Source organism: Acipenser ruthenus, chromosome 7 (assembly GCF_902713425.1).
Source record: "Acipenser ruthenus chromosome 7, fAciRut3.2 maternal haplotype, whole genome shotgun sequence".
Classification (NCBI taxonomy): Eukaryota; Metazoa; Chordata; class Actinopteri; order Acipenseriformes; family Acipenseridae; genus Acipenser; species Acipenser ruthenus.
In genome coordinates this window covers 9,906,107-9,926,516 of record NC_081195.1, presented here as the reverse complement: position 1 = coordinate 9,926,516, position 20,410 = coordinate 9,906,107, and the positions used below count along the sequence as shown (strand labels likewise).

Below are 20,410 nucleotides of genomic sequence, written 5' to 3'. Positions count from 1 at the left end.
GGGACGAGACAGTAAGGGAACATTTAAAGCACTTAATCAGTGTGAAAGGCAATATTGGACACCGACCACCACCACTGAAGTGAAGCAAGAACAGCGAGATGACTGAGCGAGATGAGAGAAGGCAGAGGGAATTGGCAATACAAAAGACTGAGATCCTGGACCACCGCAGTCTCTAGAGATGGGGAGTGCTGCTTTCTTCTCGGTTTATTTATTATTATTATTATTATTTGTTTATTTAGCAGATGCCTTTATCCAAGGCGACTTACAGAGACTCGGGTGTGTGAACTATGCATCCGCTGCAGAGTCACTTACAATTACGTCTCACCCGAAAGACGGAGCACAAGGAGGTTAAGTGACTTGCTCAGGGTCACACAATGAGTCAGTAGCTGAGCCGGGATTTGAACCGGGGACCTTCTGGTTACAAGCCCTTTTCTTGAACCACTGAACCACACAGCCTTTAGTGTAATGTATTTGATTTGTATATTATTCGGCTGAAAGCCACTGAATGCAAAATAAGTAACAGAATGTACTGAATTCCATAATTTTTGCTTCTGTCACACACCCCTATTCTTCAATTGCAACTCCATGAGCTACTTTGCACACTATTTCAGGACTGTCAAGCAATTGACCCAGAGATTGATTTGCATTCTTTTGCTCGATTTGGACTGGTTTCTAACTTTGTTTTTATTTTGAACTACTATTGCATATGTATTGGCATTTTAAACATATTAACCTGTGTTAATAAATACAATAGATTTATAATTACTTATGAACCTCTTTCTTTTTGCTGGCTACTGAAGTTGAAATTGCTACTTCCCTGAAATACAAAGAACCTAAATTTTTGATAATTGTTCATTGTTTATGCAATGAACTGGCGTAGTTGGACTACATATTGAAAATAAGACAATGCACCCTATTGTAAACCCTTTATTTATTCTGCTTTGTCCTATGTGCATCTGAGTGGTGTGATAGTCTCGTCCGTGGGCTAATTAGACCACAGCAGTATCCCCTGATGAACATGGAGGACACAAGGCTTGAGGACTAGCCTGTCTAAACAATGAAGTATATTTACACCTCCCAAGAGCAACATGATCTCTTCAGAACTTGAAAAATGGAAACTTGAGAGAGGAGACTAATAAGGGGTCAATGCTAGTCCCCCTGCTGCCTCCACCACACATTTTTGGGGGTCCCCAGTAGGCAGACACACCTCTGTCAGATGCACTCTGTACAGCTGTACAAGGAACACGACCCATAGCCAGGTGTTGGCCACACACATCTCATTCACTTTAGCTAACTCTGCCCAGAGAAAGGATAGAACACTAAAGCTGTATTTTTAATAAATTAAGCAGACTCAAGAAACAGTTAGACCAGAGAAGCTGTGAAAAACTTTCAAAAATCTTACGCTGGTATTTATTCCTGTTTTGGATTGATATATATATATATATATATATATATATTTTTTTTTCAAAGCACACAGTGTCACCAGTGGCTGAAAGTTGGAATCGTGATTTCTTTGGCTAGCATTTATAACTTCTGCAGGGGGGAAGACAGAACACTGATATATTAATTATTGTAGTCTTCTTCTGGTTTTGACTCCCTTTCATTTTCTTTTTTCCAGTCCTCTTCACCAGTTTAACCACTAATCTGTCTCCCTGAAACACTCAACTAGAAGGGATGTAATGACTGGTTGTGTATCGAGGAATCTGGCTGCTTTCTTTACATGATATATCGTATCATAATAGAAGTTTTTATCATTCAAACGGTTCTTGAATGAAGACTGTGTGTTTTATAGTTGGTGTGGATACACACTCTCCCTATTCCATTTAATTGTATCTTTTAACAGAATGGTCCATCATTAAATGTCCATTTGATGTTTGATGCATCACACGACTAGCCAGTCAGGACAATCACATGTACATACAGTAGCACAACCTACATATCGTGATACTTATTGTATCATGAGATTACTGTATCGTTACACCCCTGTCAACTAGTGCCCTTAGTGGATGTAAAGAAATGGAACTAAAGTGGTATTTCTTACATTCATTGAGGGCAGAGTATTGCAGGCAGACAGATTACTGGTTACAATATGTACCATCTGAACCTTAAGTGAAGACATATTTCAGAGTTGCATAAAGGCCACAAGGGGGATTGTACCTTCTGAGTATTAAAAAGTCACCAGAGATGTGATGACTTTTTACCTGTGGTATTTCATACCCATTTCAAGTTGCTCTTTAAATCCTGAGAGCTTTGGAGTAAATGTAGAGAACTCCCCCCCCCCCTCCATCTTCTATCTCTCTCTCCCCCAGTTGGCTCTGGGCTTTTCATTAATTGACTTATCCCTCCATCAAATCCAACCATAACATCTGCTGAGAGTCGTTATCAATTCAAATAAATGTTTGGAGTCTTATCATAACATTTCATAGAGGTTTCAGGGCTGAAGTATGTTCCCTTTTGAAACACAAGGCCTGGAGCTGAGCTGTTGCCCAGAGCTCTAGCCAGCTGGCTTGGACCGGACTGAACACACATGACTTTAGCTATACTATACCTACACTGGGACCGGACTGAACACACATTACTTTAGCTGTACTATACCTACACTGGGGATCAACTTCTACATCACTACCTGTTGTTACATTGCATTCCAACTACAGCTATAGTGCGCACAGTCTGCAGTCCACCTGTATTCTAATAATTTACTGCACTTCACTTTTTCAATTGTAGTGTTTTACCACAATATATTGGCATGTCAGAAATCCCAGTTGCTTCCAGGTGGTTAGTTATGAGCAAATAAAATAAAATGAACTATAAAGTCTAAAGCATTATCTTTAATAATATTGTAGCAATCTAAGTTAACGCAGGCAGGTGCATCACACAGGGCGAGGCAATCCACACACAGACGGAGGGCGGAGCGCGGACCTGGGACCTCTCGCACTAAAGTGTAGCCGATACCGCTGTACAAAAGAGACGACTTCTTTGCAAGGAGCGTATATCGGGCTTCTGTTTTTGTGTGTGATTACGTCACCTTCCAGCCCTGCTGCTGCCTACCTCCGTGCACGCTACAATATTTTCAAAAATAAGCTATGGGGTATTAGAGTTCTATAAAATAAACTTTAAACTCTACAGTACATTCTGTCAAATGTGACCCTAAAATATTTTATTGTATTAGCATTTGCAAATATTATTATTATTATTATTATTATTATTATTATTATTATTATTATTATTATTATTATTATTATTATTAGTAGTAGTAGTAGTAGTATTAGTATTATTATTATTGCTGTTGTTTTTGTTATACAGCCTCTATAAAATGTTAACTTTAGGTTTAAATGTCTAAATCTGATTGCAACATTTGACACACTCTTGCTATAGTCCCTAAATAATTCAGTGACCTTCAAACTCTCTTCTCAAACTCACTCCACGTGGGATAGCTGAAAGAGTTTAGATCTGGTGACTTTTCCTCTCCACGTCAATGTTTTGGCTTGGGTGCCAATGTGGGTTTGGTCATTACTGCTCCTAAACCACTGAATTATACAACATGCAATCAAACAATATTGAAACGATTAAAACGTTTAAATGAAATGAACCAGAGTGACAGCTCAAGCACACTCAAGGCTGCAGAGCTGAAAGGCTCATATTCGCAACACGAGCTGCTCAAGAGCAGTTGGATGTGAATTGCAGTTGGAGGCTAATCAATGTGCAGAAGTAATCATGCTTTGCTGTCAGACTCCAACCTACCTCTGCATTCATTGTGGCGACTGGCAATCACAGCTTCAACACAAATTAACTGTAGGAAAAAAGTCTGACGTTTTCCTCTTAAAAACGTGCGCTTGGGACCGAAACAAGCATGTGTGCGAGTGTGTCTGGGCACTGTCCCCGTGACAATTTGAACCCGCTTCTTGAACAAGGGCCCTTTAACCAAGGTACACGGGACTAGAGGGGGAGGGCAGGTGAGGAAAAGACTTGTCAGTTTGAAAAAAAACAGCATTTCCTTAGAAATGTCATCAAATATACCCCCTTCACACACACTCAGCCATTAGCCTTTCCCCGGCATGTGAGTGAGGAGAGCGAGGGCTCTCTCTCTCTCTCTCTCTCTCTCTCTCTCTCTCTCTCTCTCTCTCTCTCTCTCTCTCTCCCTCTCTCTCTCTCTCTCTCTCTCTCTCTCTCACACACACACACACACACACACACACACAAACACACACACACACACACACTGGACCAGTAGTTCCTTCCACAGACTCACTGCAACCTGTCCCACCCCATTCCCAAATTACCAGCTTACAATCAAAGGCACCTTTCAAGTCCAATTGGCCACATAGAAACAAGAAGTTGTACTCTCAGTCAGAACGAAAATGTGCACCCCTCTCAAATTATGAGTATAATGTTTCAGTCCCTTAGTTACACCACACACTGCTTAGTTAGAGAATACAACTTTAGGGCAATAAAGGAGGGGAACCCACTATCTATCTATCTATCTATCTATCTATCTATCTATCTATCTATCTATCTATCTATCTATCTGTCTATCTGTCTGTCTGTATGTTGGCAGGACAGGGCTTGCATTGTAGTTGCAGATTTGAATAAACTCATTCATCTTACTACAATCATTTAAAAGCAAACATTGTAAGCCTATTCATTTGCTGACTGTGATCCATTTCCAATGTGAATCTAAATTGCTATGCTGTTTACAGAGCAGGCAGGAACACACACTTACCAGACACTACTGCTGATTTCTAAAGGTCAATTATAAACCAAAAATATCACTTAAATAAAAAAACATGAAAGCGCTGAAACGGAATGTACAAATACACTAAGAAAATAAACTGTAGTCAGTTAATGAGCCCGAGGGTTTGGACGTTGAAGAAATCCACAAACGTTCTTGACCTTTGCTCTTTTCCAAAGCTGACTGAACTGCCTGGCTTGTATCTAAGGCAAAGTCATCCCTTACACAGCCTGGGGACTGGAAAGCAATGCTATTTCCGTCAGAATTGAAGGTGGTTCATATCCCCCTCCCACCCCCCCCAGGATTTCTGGTTCTCCCTCTCTCACTGTCTCTCCCTCTCTGCCTTTCTGCCATTTTCTTTCTCACTGCCGCACACCCCAAATCCCACCGAAAACAGAATTTCAAGTAAGACAAGATGCCTGCTGTTTGTTAAAAATGACAGCTTTCCATTTCATTTTTTTATGGGATTTGTCAATTATGCCTTTATATGACAGATAAGTGAATCCAGCCCAGCAAGAGTCCATCAGAGCAGATATTAGTAGAGCCTACCTCTCAGGCCCATGTAGGCCTGCTGTTCATTTGAGAGAGTGAGATGAAGAGGGCAAGGAGAGAGAGAGAGAGAGAGAGAGAGAGAGAGAGAGAGAGAGAGAGAGAGAGAGAGAGAGAGAGAGAGAGAGAATAAGAGTCTATGGAAAAGGAGGGCATTTGTTAACAATTTTAGATCCATACTGTCAATTCACTCACCCTGGGTAAGATTTTCGCATTAGCAGTTTAAGTATCGAGTTTTCCGTCATGAAATAGTAACTTGAACTGAGACCTGCCAAGTCCATCACTGACTACTAAGGAAGGTTTATCTCCAAGCACTTGCCCTCTAATGTAAGAACCTGTTTTACTCTTTCAAAGCTCTACTGCACCGTTTTTCTAACATGAAATCAAATATGACAGATTTAGAAAGAAACCAGGTGCCCGAAATGGCCATAAATTACCTTCTGGATTACATGTTAATTTCTAGTTTCATAAACCTTATTCAAGTTTTTTTTTTTTTTTCATGACTAAGGTATTTCTATATAAGAAAGCAGAGACTAATACTACAGGAGAGACATCGAAAAGAGCTTGTATATATCAGAGTGGTGCTAAATGCTTTACAAGTAGAGGGTTCTGGAAGCTCTCAAGATAGCATTTTACTGCTATGTAGTATGGTCTAGACTAATGATCCATGCAAATGATGAGAAACCAGCAGATTGTGGGCTGCAGTGCCATCCCTGTTGACCTCCCTCCCTCACAGCCCAGTTCAAATGTCTGGAAGTAAACCCTCACGTGCCACTGGAAATAAGCCTATTCATCTCAGATTCATTTAGTTGCAGGGGAAACATTCCTAAACCTTTGAACATAAAGAAAGTCTACCTCTTCTACTGAGCTTCCTGTTAGGTGAACTGTTTACATCCCCCTAGATAAAGCCATTGAAACATGTATGTATCAGTATGCAGTACCACAGTATCACCAATTGACTGATATTTACTGTGCCACTCTATATAATTAATGGATTGTGTAAGTGTACAGCCCATGTCTACAACACCATGCCCTAGATTCACATACAAAATGGCATTGCAGTACATGCCATCAACTTATTCACTAGTTATCGCATGCTGAAAGAATGCATTTGACGAAGGAGAAAAAGGAGAAGGCTGACAAAAATCTCCCCTTGGAAAAATAATAATATCCAATTGTGAGGGTGTAGCAGCTAAACAGATGGCATGTGCTGTTATCACAATAACCATTTGTGTCATTACCATTGCATTCTGCAATTGCAGCTTGATTTAAAACACAAAATGATCTCAGACTTCATTCACCCCGAGACAAACCAGTGCTGATATGGAATGTTCGATTAACATACACACAGTGATGATATCCCCAGGCTCATCCAGTGGAAATATTTATAAAACATATATAGCGGTAAGAACAGTTTGAATTTAAAACATAATTTCATAAAACAAAATACCTGCTCAGTCCCATAGCTCTCCTGTGAAGAAAGGAGATGGGTGATATAATCTCTAAAGCAAATCGCAACAGAATAAGCAGGTCAGTCCGATTGAAAGATCTTTTGAAGAGATTTCCATGTACTCCTGAGGAAAGACCTTTCTTTTCCCCCTTTTCTGCTCCCTGTGACAATAAAGAACTCCTAACTTTACCCCCGGAACAACACACCTCCTTGTCCTCACTTCACGAAACTGCAGTCTGTAAGGCTCTGCACACAATGTAGGACCTGGTGGCCTAGTGATTAGCACATAACCAAAAGCTTTTCTGCTACTCTTTCTACTTGCAGAAAAGAGGGTCAAACTATTTGCTAGTGGAAACAGAATGAAAGGCCCAAATGGCGGATTGTTTTCCACATATTCAGGAGGGCCAGGACTACGTGCTGCTGCTGCCAGTTCTAACATGCGAGCTGTCTGACGGGCACCGAGAGCTATACTGTAACCCGTAGAGAACGCCAACTCTGGAGCGTTGTTTGACATCTGAAATTTGAAAGCTCCTAAAATCACTCTTACCGCTGTTGACTTCCAAGCAAAACACATGAAAAGAATCTGACAAAGGGCTGAATATTCATTTTTTGTTATTTAATACAAGTCGTTTACTAGGAATCCATCATTTTAGACATTAAATTCCTCCATCCTTTCCTGTTTTTACTTTTTAAGGTGTGCATTCCATTCCTGAGGTGTGGATGATTGGTTTCTTAAAATGATAATATGAAATGGACCCAGAAGGTAGTTAAACTGATGACCCTATGCTTTGCAAACCTATGCCTTAACGTTTAGCCACAGGAATATTTCTTTAGGCCAGTGCTACCTCTTTATAATGCTCAATCTGATCTATCGAAGGAGTCATTGTAAAGGTGTTCCACTTTATAACAATAAAATATAGGTAGAAACTTTAGTACCTTTTTACTAATCAATTGAAACACCTTTACATCTCTCCATAGATAGAGGGAGCTACAGTAGGATTTAAAGCCTGTGCTCCCTTATGAAAGCTTACTGCAGTATTGTATACTATGGTAAAAAAGCATTGCAAAGTTTAGTGTAAATCACAGACAGTAAAGGAAAGCACTGTAAATGCAGTAGTGGTATAGTACTGTACACATCTACAATGATAAATCTTTATGAAAGATAGATGGATAGGCAGACAGAGGTCATTAGTCCCCTGTGTTTGTAAGCACTTAAAAAACAGAAAAGCCTGATGTGACCTGGAGTCCTTTGTGACTTACAGGATTAGGCAGACCTTGCCAGTGTTCCAGATCCTTACGCAAGAGATTCCATTCTGACAGTCCTCCCAGCTCACACTCCATGAATCAACGTTATTTCATAATAGTGCTGAACTGCCTCTCTCTCCACCCTCGCCAGAGCAACTCTGCTCCTCACCTCTAACCCCGAGTCCTGTGAGTGGTCACACTATCAGAGCCTTGAAGCCAAGAAAGCCAGCTGAGTGTTGCTACAAACACACAGATAAGGGGGAAGATAGAGAGGTAGTCAGGAAGGCACTGGGCTGACAAACTGACCCTAAAGCAAATACCATAAATCAATTTTTAGAGTTTTATATATTACCAGTATGCATTTATTGTGCCGTTTTTTACTTAAAGGAACGCTGACCCACAACAATGTTCAATGTCACACTTAAATATAACCCACTGATATTGATTTAGTACATTCTTCTTTAGTTTAGCATTGTGTGCACTCACAGATTTGGTTAATCTCTGTTACCACTCAGAAAGAGCTTAAAGGGCGTATATAACGTATAGCATACGGTAACAACCTTAGAAATTGAAAAACTATTTTAAAAACCGTATGGGGCACAACACAGCCTACTAACTTCACGTGTCCCAGTTCCATGGCAACTTTTCCAGAAGTGTGTTCTATATGTTTAAAGAAAGGGTTTTTAGAATGTGTTTTGAAGAGTTTTGGAGATGTCCTTTGAAGTCAATAAAAAATCTAAAAAATAACACAGGTCCTAAAACAGTGCTGTATTTTTAAAATAAAATACATTCATAATGTTTATGTAAGGGAAAGGCTTTTGTGCACTCCCTGTCTGTAGTGGACAGACATACAGCTCTCCTACAGCACTCTGTGTAACGACCGACCGACAAACAAGCAAGCAAGCAAGCAAACAACATTTCTAATGTAGTCATTCTGTCACAAATCATGATATAGTAGCCAGTTAAAATGAGGTCAAAGATACATGATACAAGTGTGCCTGTGTGTATTATATGCCTAGAGGGTGGTCCCATGAACAGGGGTGTATTCCAAACACACAAACCCCTTTAAATTGATGTGGTTCCGAATACCGTTCAGCTGAACTCTAAACACTTTGTCATTTACATTTGGGGTTTATTGTGCAGCCTGTCTTTCTAACAGACATCTGTCTCTCCAAGCTTGCCAACACACTCGTAAAAAAAACGAATCTCTCACCACATGCATTGATAAATAAAAAACCCCCAGATATTTACACATTGTGTTTTAGTTTGATTGCAGTTCAGTTTTACAAGCTGTTTTTTTTTTTTACAATCATATCGTAGTCTATCCTAGTAAAACAAACAGTGCAACCCTTGAGCTGCAGTTTAATGAATGCAGGATCAATGTTAGTGTAGATTATGAACTTCATTACGATACAATGAAGTGATGATATTGCAGTAAATCTGCAGTTTATTACATTTATTATTCATGCAATATCATCTTAATGGCACCGGATACAGTCCAGCACTGTGCCAACACTGTGCCAACCTGAACAACCCCTGTCATTCAGTACAGAGCCTCACTCTTACAGTTTACTAACAGTGCCACAATGTGTGTGATAGTTTTGTGCTGTGGACCGGATGTTATAATTAAGGAAGAGGGGTAGCATATTTGTTTATATACCCAATGACCTGACCTTGATTGACAGTAGCTTCCATATATGCTTCAAGTTTTCATCTGCTTGTGCCTTATTGTTGGTGTAGGTAGCTGCATGCTGACCTTTGCCTCGCCATGTTTTAACATAATCTTCAGCTTTACAATACAGTACAATACAGTACTATAGTTACAATACTAGTGGTGGTCTGACTACTGTTGTTGTTAAGAGTGCTAGTTTTGTGGTGTTTCATTTTCTCATACGGTTCATCATTTGCAAACTGTACAATTCTCGACTCTTCACTTGTCCATTAGGTTAAAGGCATGGAAGGTGAATTAATTCACTACCACCCACACATCCTCTAGAAGCCTGCAACCCAGCCAGCAGACATATACTTTGGTGCCCAGTCAGCATACCTTTTTGCCTCACTCTCCAGCATCCCATACAGACTGGAGGAATTTTCTACTTCTCTATTACTAACATGTGGTTTCACCAATGGGGGAGGAGAGTGCTTCCATCAATTTAGCTGCCTGTCTGTCATTTTTCGGTCTGTGTCTATCTGCCTGCATGTATGGCTGTGTCTGATTGCCTGTTTGCCTTCATCATCTTGACTGTCTTCCATCTATACATGTCGAAATGTCTGCCTGTCTGTGATGTAATTCATCCAGAACTTCAAACACACAATCATAAGTCCTGTGGTAAAACTATAAGACCCTATTAAGTCAAGTTGGACAAATGATTCATATTTGGGTTAGGCCGAAGGCAGGGATAATGGGTTGTTTGTTATCCTGGGCTACAGGGCTAAACTTGGGGGACTCACCAAAGTCGCTGGCACAGAAATGTTCCATGATGGTGTCAGCCTTCAGCTCGTTGTCACATGGAGGGCAAACTTTGGAGGCTGCAAACCAAAAAGAGATGAGGAAGAACGGTTATTTTAGGTTTATTTTAATAATTAACGTCTTGTGTACATTTTGGCTTCCTTTGATTATATACATTTTTTCACTAATATCATGCTTTCATTTGTGAGTTGGGGTGTCTCCTGGATCTCAGACCTTTGTTATAATGGAAACTGAGTGATTAGAACCAGTGGAAAATCTACTGGCAGCAGTCTTCTTGGGGTTTCCTATTACCAGGACAAATTCTACTGGCAATATGAAGCCCCGAAAAGAATGCTGCCAGTAGCTTAAAATCAGGGCTGAAGAAAGAGAAATACCTATATTGAACTGACTTCAAGTTTAGAGAAAGTGAAATGGGTGGTTATATTAAGAATGTGTTTTGTGCAGCTGCTGACAGCAGTGGAATCAGCTGCCTTAGTACCAGTAAAAATCTGACTGGCAGTAACATCTGGAGCTGTCGATTGAGTGCTGATGGAAAGGACTGCCATTTCTGAGGAGACTTTAAATGACAAAACAAATAAATAAACTACAGATACCATAACAAATGTTAACATTTCATTAACTATTTTACTTTATTTGCAACAGTTTTGTATATGTATCAAACCTTCTAGCTTGAAGGTGAAATTCCTAAAATGGGACTTAGATACTGTTTCACATCTATAAACGCAGCTGAAAAAAATAATAACATGCCATAAAAGGAAGACTATTTAACTACTTGTTCAAAGGCAGAAAACAGTAAGTTGAACTCCCCCAATAAAAAATGAACTGCGGTACCAGTATTTAATGCGTGCTATAAAATATAAAGCAACAAAGCCCCTGACTGCAGTAGATTCAGGTAGTTGGCAGTCATGTTCAGTTTCTGTTCAGACAGGGTCTGGTGTTCCAGCTCCCTGAACCTCAATCCACCTGTGCACTGACAGAGAGTACCCTCTGCCTTGTTGGAGCATACCCCCTACTGGCTTGGAATGGTATCACCCTGCAGTAGGCCAGGGCAGAGAGCACACTCTTTCACTCTGTGAAAGGCTGGCACTATTAGAGGTTAATCCACAGCATGACAAAAAAGGGGGAGGGGGGCTTTTTGGAAACTGAAGATGGACTGCCTTTCAATGCAACATTTTTCACAGCTAGATAAGAAATTATTAGTTATATTATTTTCAGCGATTGTAACATTTAATTCGTTCCAAAATTTAAAACAGAATTTTGATGGGATCATTGTCTGAAATAGGCTGCTTGCTATGTTTATAAAAAATGTCTCCAAGAAAGCTTTTTACACACAGTATCAGCATTCAGCAACACGTTAGACTGTGGAATACAGGTTTTTTGTATTCATCCACAAGTAGTACAGATGTTTCCCATGGCAAATAATAATATGGCAGTTTCCTATGCATTTTCCATGCTTTTTTTCATTGCTTTTCCACACTTTCACTATTCTTAATTACACGTTCCTATACTTTTACCATGGGATACCACAGGAAATTTACATGGCTCCAAGGTTTTTTTTTTTAGTTTTTTTTTAAAAACTCATGTAAATTCTGCCACACTAAAACTAGCCCAATAAAGGTAACACAATTCAAAACCTGAGAGAGTTTAATTAATATGCAATGACATATTATGCAGTTCCAGTGTGAGTCAACAGCAGTTCTAGTGCTGTGAAGCAATCAGCCAGCCCCATTGTATGCCCCAGTGTAGAGCTCTTAATATTCCTAGCACATTACTGCAGTGTAGAGCTCTCTTATCAAGAATATGATTTGAGTGCAGACTTGTGTTTGTTGCCATGTTGAACTCTGATCCCTGTAACCCCTTGCTTATCCCACTAGACCACTCCCACTCTGCCAACTTTTCCTGGGAAAAAGTCTTTGAGTAAATATTTAGCAGGGATAAGTCTCTCACTGCAACCTGCCAAGTGTGAGCTCCCATCAGCAAACTGCTTACACTGCCAGCCCCAGACCCCCACCCTGCTTGAAGAATTAGGAAACAGGGATGCAAGGCCACGCTTCAACAAAGTGCCAGTGGAAAGAACAATTTGGCAAAGCTAAACCAACCCCACTTCAAAGAAGCCAAAAATACTGAAGAAGTGTTAGAAAATTCCACAGAATGGGAATACAATCTGATTCCAAAGACATGATTTAGGTGGAAAGTATTGTGTGAAATTAAAGGGGTCTAGCTTGCGTGTGGATGAATGTGTGTGTCGGTGTGTGTGTGTGTGTGTGTGTGTTTTGGAAAGTGAATATGTGTATATATATGGCCGGGTGTGCAAGTGTGTGCTCAGGTTAGAAATCCCTATAAAGAGAAGCATTGACTAAGACTCTGCATGCCCATCTCATAGTTTTTGAGAGTTATTTTGTGGAGTCAGCAGACTCAGTATTGCTAGAAAAGGATAAGACTGACTCCTACGCCATGGTTGTTTAGTAGGTAAAGGGTTAAAATAATTCAGAATAAGTTCAAATTGAATGCACTAGTGTGTATGGTTTTTGTGAGCGTGTCTTTAAAAGAGTGAATACAGGAAGTGTAAGTGTGTGCTTAGTTGTGAGTTGGTGTGTCTTTGGGACTGGGGGTTAGTAGGAATTAAAACAAGTGAACACAGTTTTAGATAATGGGAATTAAATAGAAAGCTAGAGCCTTTTGTGCTCAATTGGAATTCCCTTCTAGGAAATATTTAAGCCTAGAGATCATGCCTGAAGGCAATGAGTCATTCTCCAGATTAGCCAGTCGCAAACACAGGACTAACACTCCTGGGCTCCTACACAGCGCCACCTGCTGGTACGGAGAGGGAACTGGAGAAGCTGCAAGCCTGCGCCTTGATCTTGGTTCAGCAGTGTGTTTGTGTTTTCATGTGTCTACTGGAATATCTACAAATTCCCTCTTTAATAAACACTATACATTATCATATTCACTAAATCTACTTTTAGCGTTTGTCTTAAAAGATTGGGTTGCTTTAGCTCAAAAAGCTGACATCTCTAAATCCTGTGTTCAGAAAGGAAGACCTCCTCTGTTAATTTAGCTGTCTGCTTGTTTGTTTATAGTGTTGGTATAGCATTCAAATGTGTACCCGACAACTTTCACTGTTCATCGTGCCAGCCATCCCACCCTTCCCTTGAATATCAAGCAATTCAGTTTTCTTACAACATCAAAGCACAGCTTTATCAGCCCATCGCTGGATGCAGCAGCAAGGCAAAGATAATGAGAGATTAAAGTTTAGCAATGAAGCGTGAGCCACATGTACAACAAACACCCTGCTCGAGCAGACCTCCCTGCCTCTCCAGCTCTGTCCCAAACTCTGGTGCTGTCCCTGCAAGAACTGAAACAGCGTCTGCCATATGGAAAAGAGTCATCAGACTGCACAGTATTAAAATGGCAGTTCAAACCTGATATCTCAAATTACAATGAAGTCATAGTGGAGCTAAGCTTCTGCAGTCCAGATAAACTTCTGTTTCATAACTGCACTTGTTTTACAGTAAAATCCCCAAAACTCTTAACTGCTATTAACTGTGCAGCTCCAATAACTGCATATCAACACTAGTTGCTGGCTTGGTTCTTTTGTAAACTGGCAGATGAAAGCAAGCGTGGTGCTGCTCTCTCAATTACCAAACTATTTTGTATTTTTCTCTTGGAGAAAAGTAGTTTAGTAGTAAAAGTAGTAAAACATTTATGGACGGGTATTTATATAGCAAGGTTAACGGCAATTGACATAAAGTTTCAACATACCATAACTTTATAGTTTCATAAATATTTGTAGTATTTTTCAAATCTGCAGACTTACCTATATATTGCAATATCTAAAGGAACTGTTATGAGCCAGTGGTCCAGTGGTTAAAGAAAAGGGCTTGTAACCAAGAGGTCCCCAGTTCAAATCCCACCTCAGCCACTGACTCATTGTGTGACCCTGAGCAAGTCACTTAACCTTGTGCTCCATCTTTCAGGTGAGATGTAATTGTAAGTGACTCTGCAGCTGATGCATAGTTCACACACCCTAGTCTCTGTAAGTTGCCTTGGATAAAGGCGTCTGCTAAATAAACTAATAATATATATATATATATATATATATATTATTATTTATTTTTTAGCAGATGCCCTTATCCATATATATATATATATATATATATATATATATATATATATATATACAGTATATATATATATATATATATATATATATATATATATATATATATATATATATATATATATATATATATATGCCAATATCCTCTTTGAAACATAGTTTTCTACTCTAGTTTGATACAGATTTAAATGGGAGTTTCTTTACCTACGTTTGATGCACTTATCATAGTGTAGCAGTAGTATTTCAGTCTACAATCAGTGCAAAATGTTTAACAGGCACATTCTCCACATTGTGACGCTCTTGATATCCAGGCTTCGCACGGCAAGTAGTGTTGATCTACTGTATAGATCATTATACTGTATATCATTTTTTTTAAGGGGTTATGCATCTAGTGCTGGGTATGCCCACCTGGCGCCCACTCAGGTAAGTACTGAAAGTCATGCCAGCATTTCAGATAAGTTTGGTGACTTATTTTTCCTGTTGAGTTCTCCCTCCAAATCTTTGTTTAAATGTGTTTGTTTAAAGCACAGCGCTAGAGCCCTCATATTTACCTCTTCACTGCCTAAGTGCAATTTCTATCATGTTAATACGGTTTGATTGTTTTTCACTCAGGTATACCAAATCACGACCTGCAAAGCCTAAACATTATATCACTGAGCTAATGAACAATTGTAATGCAATGTCCAAGCAGCCCAAAGGCAACACATACAAATGCTGAACTAGCTATTTTTTAATAAAAAATATAGATTTATTTTTCAAATGGAAACTATAATTTGCAATCCAGAAATATGTACAATTGTAGTTTGAAGAATCTGTTTTTTAATTTTAGGTTTGAGAATGTCTGTAGCTAGATCAGCAATTACAGTTGTTGTATTCATGTATGCACATTCTATCACTTTGCTATGGGGTTGTGAATTGCATTATTAACTATTTAACAATAAAAAATGCTGCTGACCAACGTCAACTGTAATAAAAATTTGGTATTCTTTTTTAAAGTAAGTGCCAATAATTTATAAGGGAGTTCATCATTAAACTGCTAGGGTTAGAAACCACTTCAAATTACTGGAAGTGATTTCCCTGCAATAGCTTCTCTGACCTCTCTCGGCTCAGATCAGTGGAGCTCGTCTCACTCGAGTTCCTTCTGAGGTCATTGGCCTGACGCCTATATGAATCTTTCAGGGATCTCTTTGCACTTTTATTTTGATGAGGATTTATCGGATGGGAGGTGGTGGCAGTGAGATGGGGCATCGTAATGTGCTCTCCTCCTGGTGCAACATGTTTGAATTTGTTCTCAAAAGCAAGAGAAATTCAAAGTATCAAAAGAGCTCTGGTTTCTAACATGACTTGAATTTCTTTCAGTTCTGACGGGGTGAACTCCATCTGAGAGTTAATCACAGATGCATAAACACACGCACACGTTTTGTACAGACACAACGCACACACATTCTGTACAGACACAACGCACACACATTCTGTACAGACACAACGTACACACATTCTGTGCAGACACAACGCACACAGGGCTTGCCTGTATGGTAATCAACAATGTGCTATGCTACAACTACACTTTGTCTGAATTTGTTTAAATACAGTGAACTAATTTACATAAAGGGAAATGTAACCTCAAGACGACATTCCTTCAGGAGTCTTAATTAAATTTTGTGAAGCAGTGAATCAGATAAAGTTTGAACAATGAAAAGTGTTTTTAAGAACATGTCACCCCCTCTTGTTACCTCTTTGCCTCCCTATGGATATGTACAGTGCTCTTTAGAGGGTTTACAGTAGGTGTTGGGGGGCAAAAAGAATGTAATATTGTGTCCTCACAGGTGGCCGGTCAGAGTTTTTCTTTACCATATTTATTTATTTAATATATTAGGATATTTCCCCTGATATGTTGCATCATGTTTACAAGGATGCAGTGTCCTGGAAAAACTAAATAATAGCAAGGTCACAGTACAAGGTACACAGTAAAGTTACAATATTGCAAGAACCTTAGCATTTACATTTCACTTGCAGAAGATTTGAAATGAAAACTTTAAAATATAGCATACAGTGTACTTAAACAGTATGATCAAGAAATTAACAAATTAACTTTGTTAATACGTGTTGTTAATGTAAGGAGTTCCATCATCGCAATCACAGAATAGTTTGCTAAACGCATTCAGTAAATATTTGGGAAGTACAGTGTAAGTAAAAGTTAATGCACTTTGAAGTGTATGCACAATATCCTAAAGCAAAGCTAAGTGTTTTATTGTCAGGCAAATAATTCCAGTAGGCAGCTTTATAACTAGCTACAGTTATGTGCTCGAAAGTTTGTCTTATGCAAACATAATTACAATACCAGTACGCAGATCACAGATTTTAGTCCTGATTTTTCAGCCATATTGCCACACAAATTGTTGGCATGTATCTTTTGTAGTTTTACATCTGGTTTAACTTTCATTTACCTACATCCCACACAACAGTCACCCAGAATAGTCTGAATAATTTCTAGTTGATATGATATTAAAAAAAATAATCTAATTTGTAATTTCTTCTTTCCTATAGCGGCAAAGTCTTTTAAAAGCAGCTATGACAGAGCAGGGTGCAGTGACTGCTGTAGGTAACCGTGACACAAATATTGTGCATACAGAAAAAGTCCTGCATACAGCTATTAAAACTGGGCTCTCTTATTTTACAGTCCTCAGATCAAACCATATCTTGATGTGGGTCTCTCTTAAATGCTCTGATCCCCAGCTACTGCCCATGTTCCCTCTACCCTGTATGTTAAATTCACTTCTGGAGCAAACAAGCAGTATAAATGACATTCTGAGGAGTGGATGTAGGTTGAGGGGAGTTCACAGGCTGATTCACAGTTCTGCGCATTTTTAATTTTCTGTTGATTCATTTTCACCTTTCATCTAAAGTGTGGGTTTTTATATTTTTTTTCTACACTTTGGGTTTTCTGGTGTTGGGAGTTTAGTGGTTTGGGTTGCTGGGACATTGTGTGAAGGTTAGCTCCTAGTCTCTCCTTCCCTCAAAGGATCTCAAAGGACTGCTTCTCTCTCTGGACACGTTCAGGCTAACTAACTTTCTCCTTGTCCCACTAAATAACGATCTCCAGTAATTGGCTATCTACCTAACTGGCCAACTAACTTCCTAGCTAAATAAAAGAGTGAGTGAGCACAATCACAGCGGGGCTTGCCCCTTCCACATTCCAAATGCAATTTGTTTGTTTTTTAAATCAAAGGAGAATACATTTTTTGTTTCTAAAGAAACTGGGGAATTCTCTCACGTCGAAAGCAGCTTTGTGCTTAAAACCCTTACGTGTGAGCTTGAATAAACTGGGGTGAGGTGGTGCAACCAAGCCCATATAAAAAAGAACACCCAATAATTATATAGTACAACCACACAGAGATTCCTAAATTACATAGACGCCATAGAGGTGTTTTATATATATATATATATATATATATATATATATATATATATATATATATATATATATATATATATATATATAAATTAATTTTCAGAGCAAAGTAGCCATTTCATTATTTTATACCCCCACCTCATAAAAGGTTTTAAACCCAAGCTGATCCTAAAAAAAATGAAGTGAGTAGTTAACATGTAAATTGGTGGACATACAGAGTCAGGGCAGACTGTCCACCCTCTAAAGCTTCAAGAACCATTGCTAACAGTAGTGAGAAGCTGAGATATTACCTGGGGTCTGGGTGGCCTGGTTGCCTGAGAACTGCATGGGGATGCACAGGTCATTGTCGATGGGGAATTTATGGCACTGGAGCATCTCAGGCCAGGGGAAGCCATAGGTTTCCATGACAGGGGCACAGCTGTCACGCACAGCCTCGCAGAGTGAACGACAGGGGTGGATGGGCCGGTCGAGGCAGACGGGGGCGAAGAGGGAGCAGAGGAAGACCTGCGTGTCTGCGTGACAGCGCTTGGCCAGGAGTGGCACCCAGCTGCCAGCCTGCTGCTTCACCTCAGGCATGGACTCGTGGTCCAGCAGGTTGGGCAGCCGCATCTTCTTGTAGCCCACGTTATGGCAGAGCCGCAGGTCCGCTGGAATGTCCACGCATTGTGGCTGCTTAGTGTAGAAACGCCCGTTCTGGAAGTTGTCTGACTGCCAGCTGTAGTAGTCGTATTCCTCCGCCGATGCAGCGGTGAGAAAAAATAGTCCGAGTGCCAGTGCCATCACCTTAGTGGGAAGAGACCCGCTCCTGTGGCACTCCATCACTTGCTTGCTTTGAATCTCCAAAAGAATTAGATAGAAAAATGAAAGAACAAGTAATAGAACAAATAAATCATATAATATTGTAAAAAAAAAAAAATCCTTAAATAGAAAATACAAATTTCCTTCAGAACAAAAAGGTCCTCAAGTTATCAAGTTAACCCACCAAAAATAGAGATCCTGAATTCTCTTTCTGTGTTCTAATGGTCTTCTCTTCTAGTTCTTCTTGTTCTCTAGTCCTGGACTAGCCTGCTTCTTTCAGGCTCCTCAGCTCACTCAGGTGGCTCTGAGCAAAGTGAGTGGGAAAGTCACACTATACTGCTCTGTCCTTCGGAGGTGCACCTAGTGTTTAAGAGGCTGTGGATCACTGGGCTCTGCCAGCCTCCAGCCCACTTCACAAGCTGCGGCTCCTAGCCCCCTCCCACAGACTTTTGCTAGCCACACAGGGGACAAGCCCCACCAATCACAACCTGGGGTGGTCCTCACTCTCCAGCTAGACACTCCCCCTCCTAGTGTGTCAATCACAGGAGAGAAGAAGGACTTAGCTGTGAAGGCCTACTGAGAAGAAACCCACACAGGCTTTCAAAGCAAGGAAAAGCTGTTTGTGTATACTGTGCTTGTGACTTTATCTCTCTCTCTTGCTCTCCTTCGCTCACAAATAGTTTTTAAAATCACTCTTTGTTTTCTACTTCTTTTCTAATTTTCTCCGGAGAATACAAATCCAGCCAGTAAACCAACCAGTTATTTAGAGATTCATAAAGACTGTGTTGATGAATTATATCAAATTTGATATTAATAAATATATTTTAGACTTTACAAACCATCTACAAAAATATAAATGAATACCAATACATATAGTATTTAAATAAATGTCTTAATGAGTACAGAGCCCTCTCAAACAGGACCAGTCATCTATGCGCCCCATATGAACACATGTGAACACTGGATTGGATCCTAATAGCAATGGTGTGTTCCCTTTCAATTTGAAGATGACCACCAACCAATACTTTTGGGATATGCCTGCCTTAAGTATTTGCTGAGCATTTTATGTCAAAGCTGCTGATAGGCCCCTCTGTGGAATGATGTCCTCGGTCCCGCGGAGCTCACTTCCTCTTTTGCCCCTCACTTCCGATAAGGTACACTTCTGTGTCACTAACCAGTGTGTTTTTCGAAAAGAGCTCTTCTGGGTCGACTGCAGTTTCCTTGCATTCGTGCTGAGGGCTGGCTTGCCACTCTCGTGGAATCAGACGTTTGTACTGCAGCTAGCTGGGCTACTCCACATACATTCACCAGTTTCTACCAAATCAATGTGGTAGATTCTTCTACGCCTTCATTAGGCACAAGGGTCCTTGAGGGTGCATGCGCACACCACCACACTAGTTGGCAGTAGCGAGGCATCCCTCATATGATGTCCTCTCACTCTCCCTCACGACGGCTCCTGTATACTTTCCCAAAAGTATTTTGTTTGGTGAAAGGGAACGTTAGGTTACCGTAACCCTGGTTCCCTGAAAGAGAAGACAACCACCAAACCTTGCAAGGTCGCATCACTCGCATTCGCGGGTGTGATGCAAAAGAGGACGTGAGCTCCGCAGAACAACTACTTATTCCCTCGGCAGGCG

General features: G+C 40.0%; 1 protein-coding gene across 1 annotated transcript in view; it reads right to left on the bottom strand.

The window, feature by feature from the left end:
• LOC117416140 (secreted frizzled-related protein 5-like) overlaps positions 1–19,178 on the bottom strand; it is a 20,349-nt gene extending 1,171 nt beyond the window's left edge. Inside the window, exons 1-2 of the mRNA XM_034027208.3 lie at positions 18,266–19,178; positions 10,425–10,502 (exon numbers count right to left, since the gene is read on the bottom strand). Coding sequence (XP_033883099.1) covers positions 10,425–10,502; positions 18,266–18,794 — 607 coding nt within the window. The 5' untranslated portion in view covers positions 18,795–19,178. The remainder of the gene's footprint in view (positions 1–10,424; positions 10,503–18,265) is intronic.
• Positions 19,179–20,410: the final 1,232 nt, after the last annotated feature.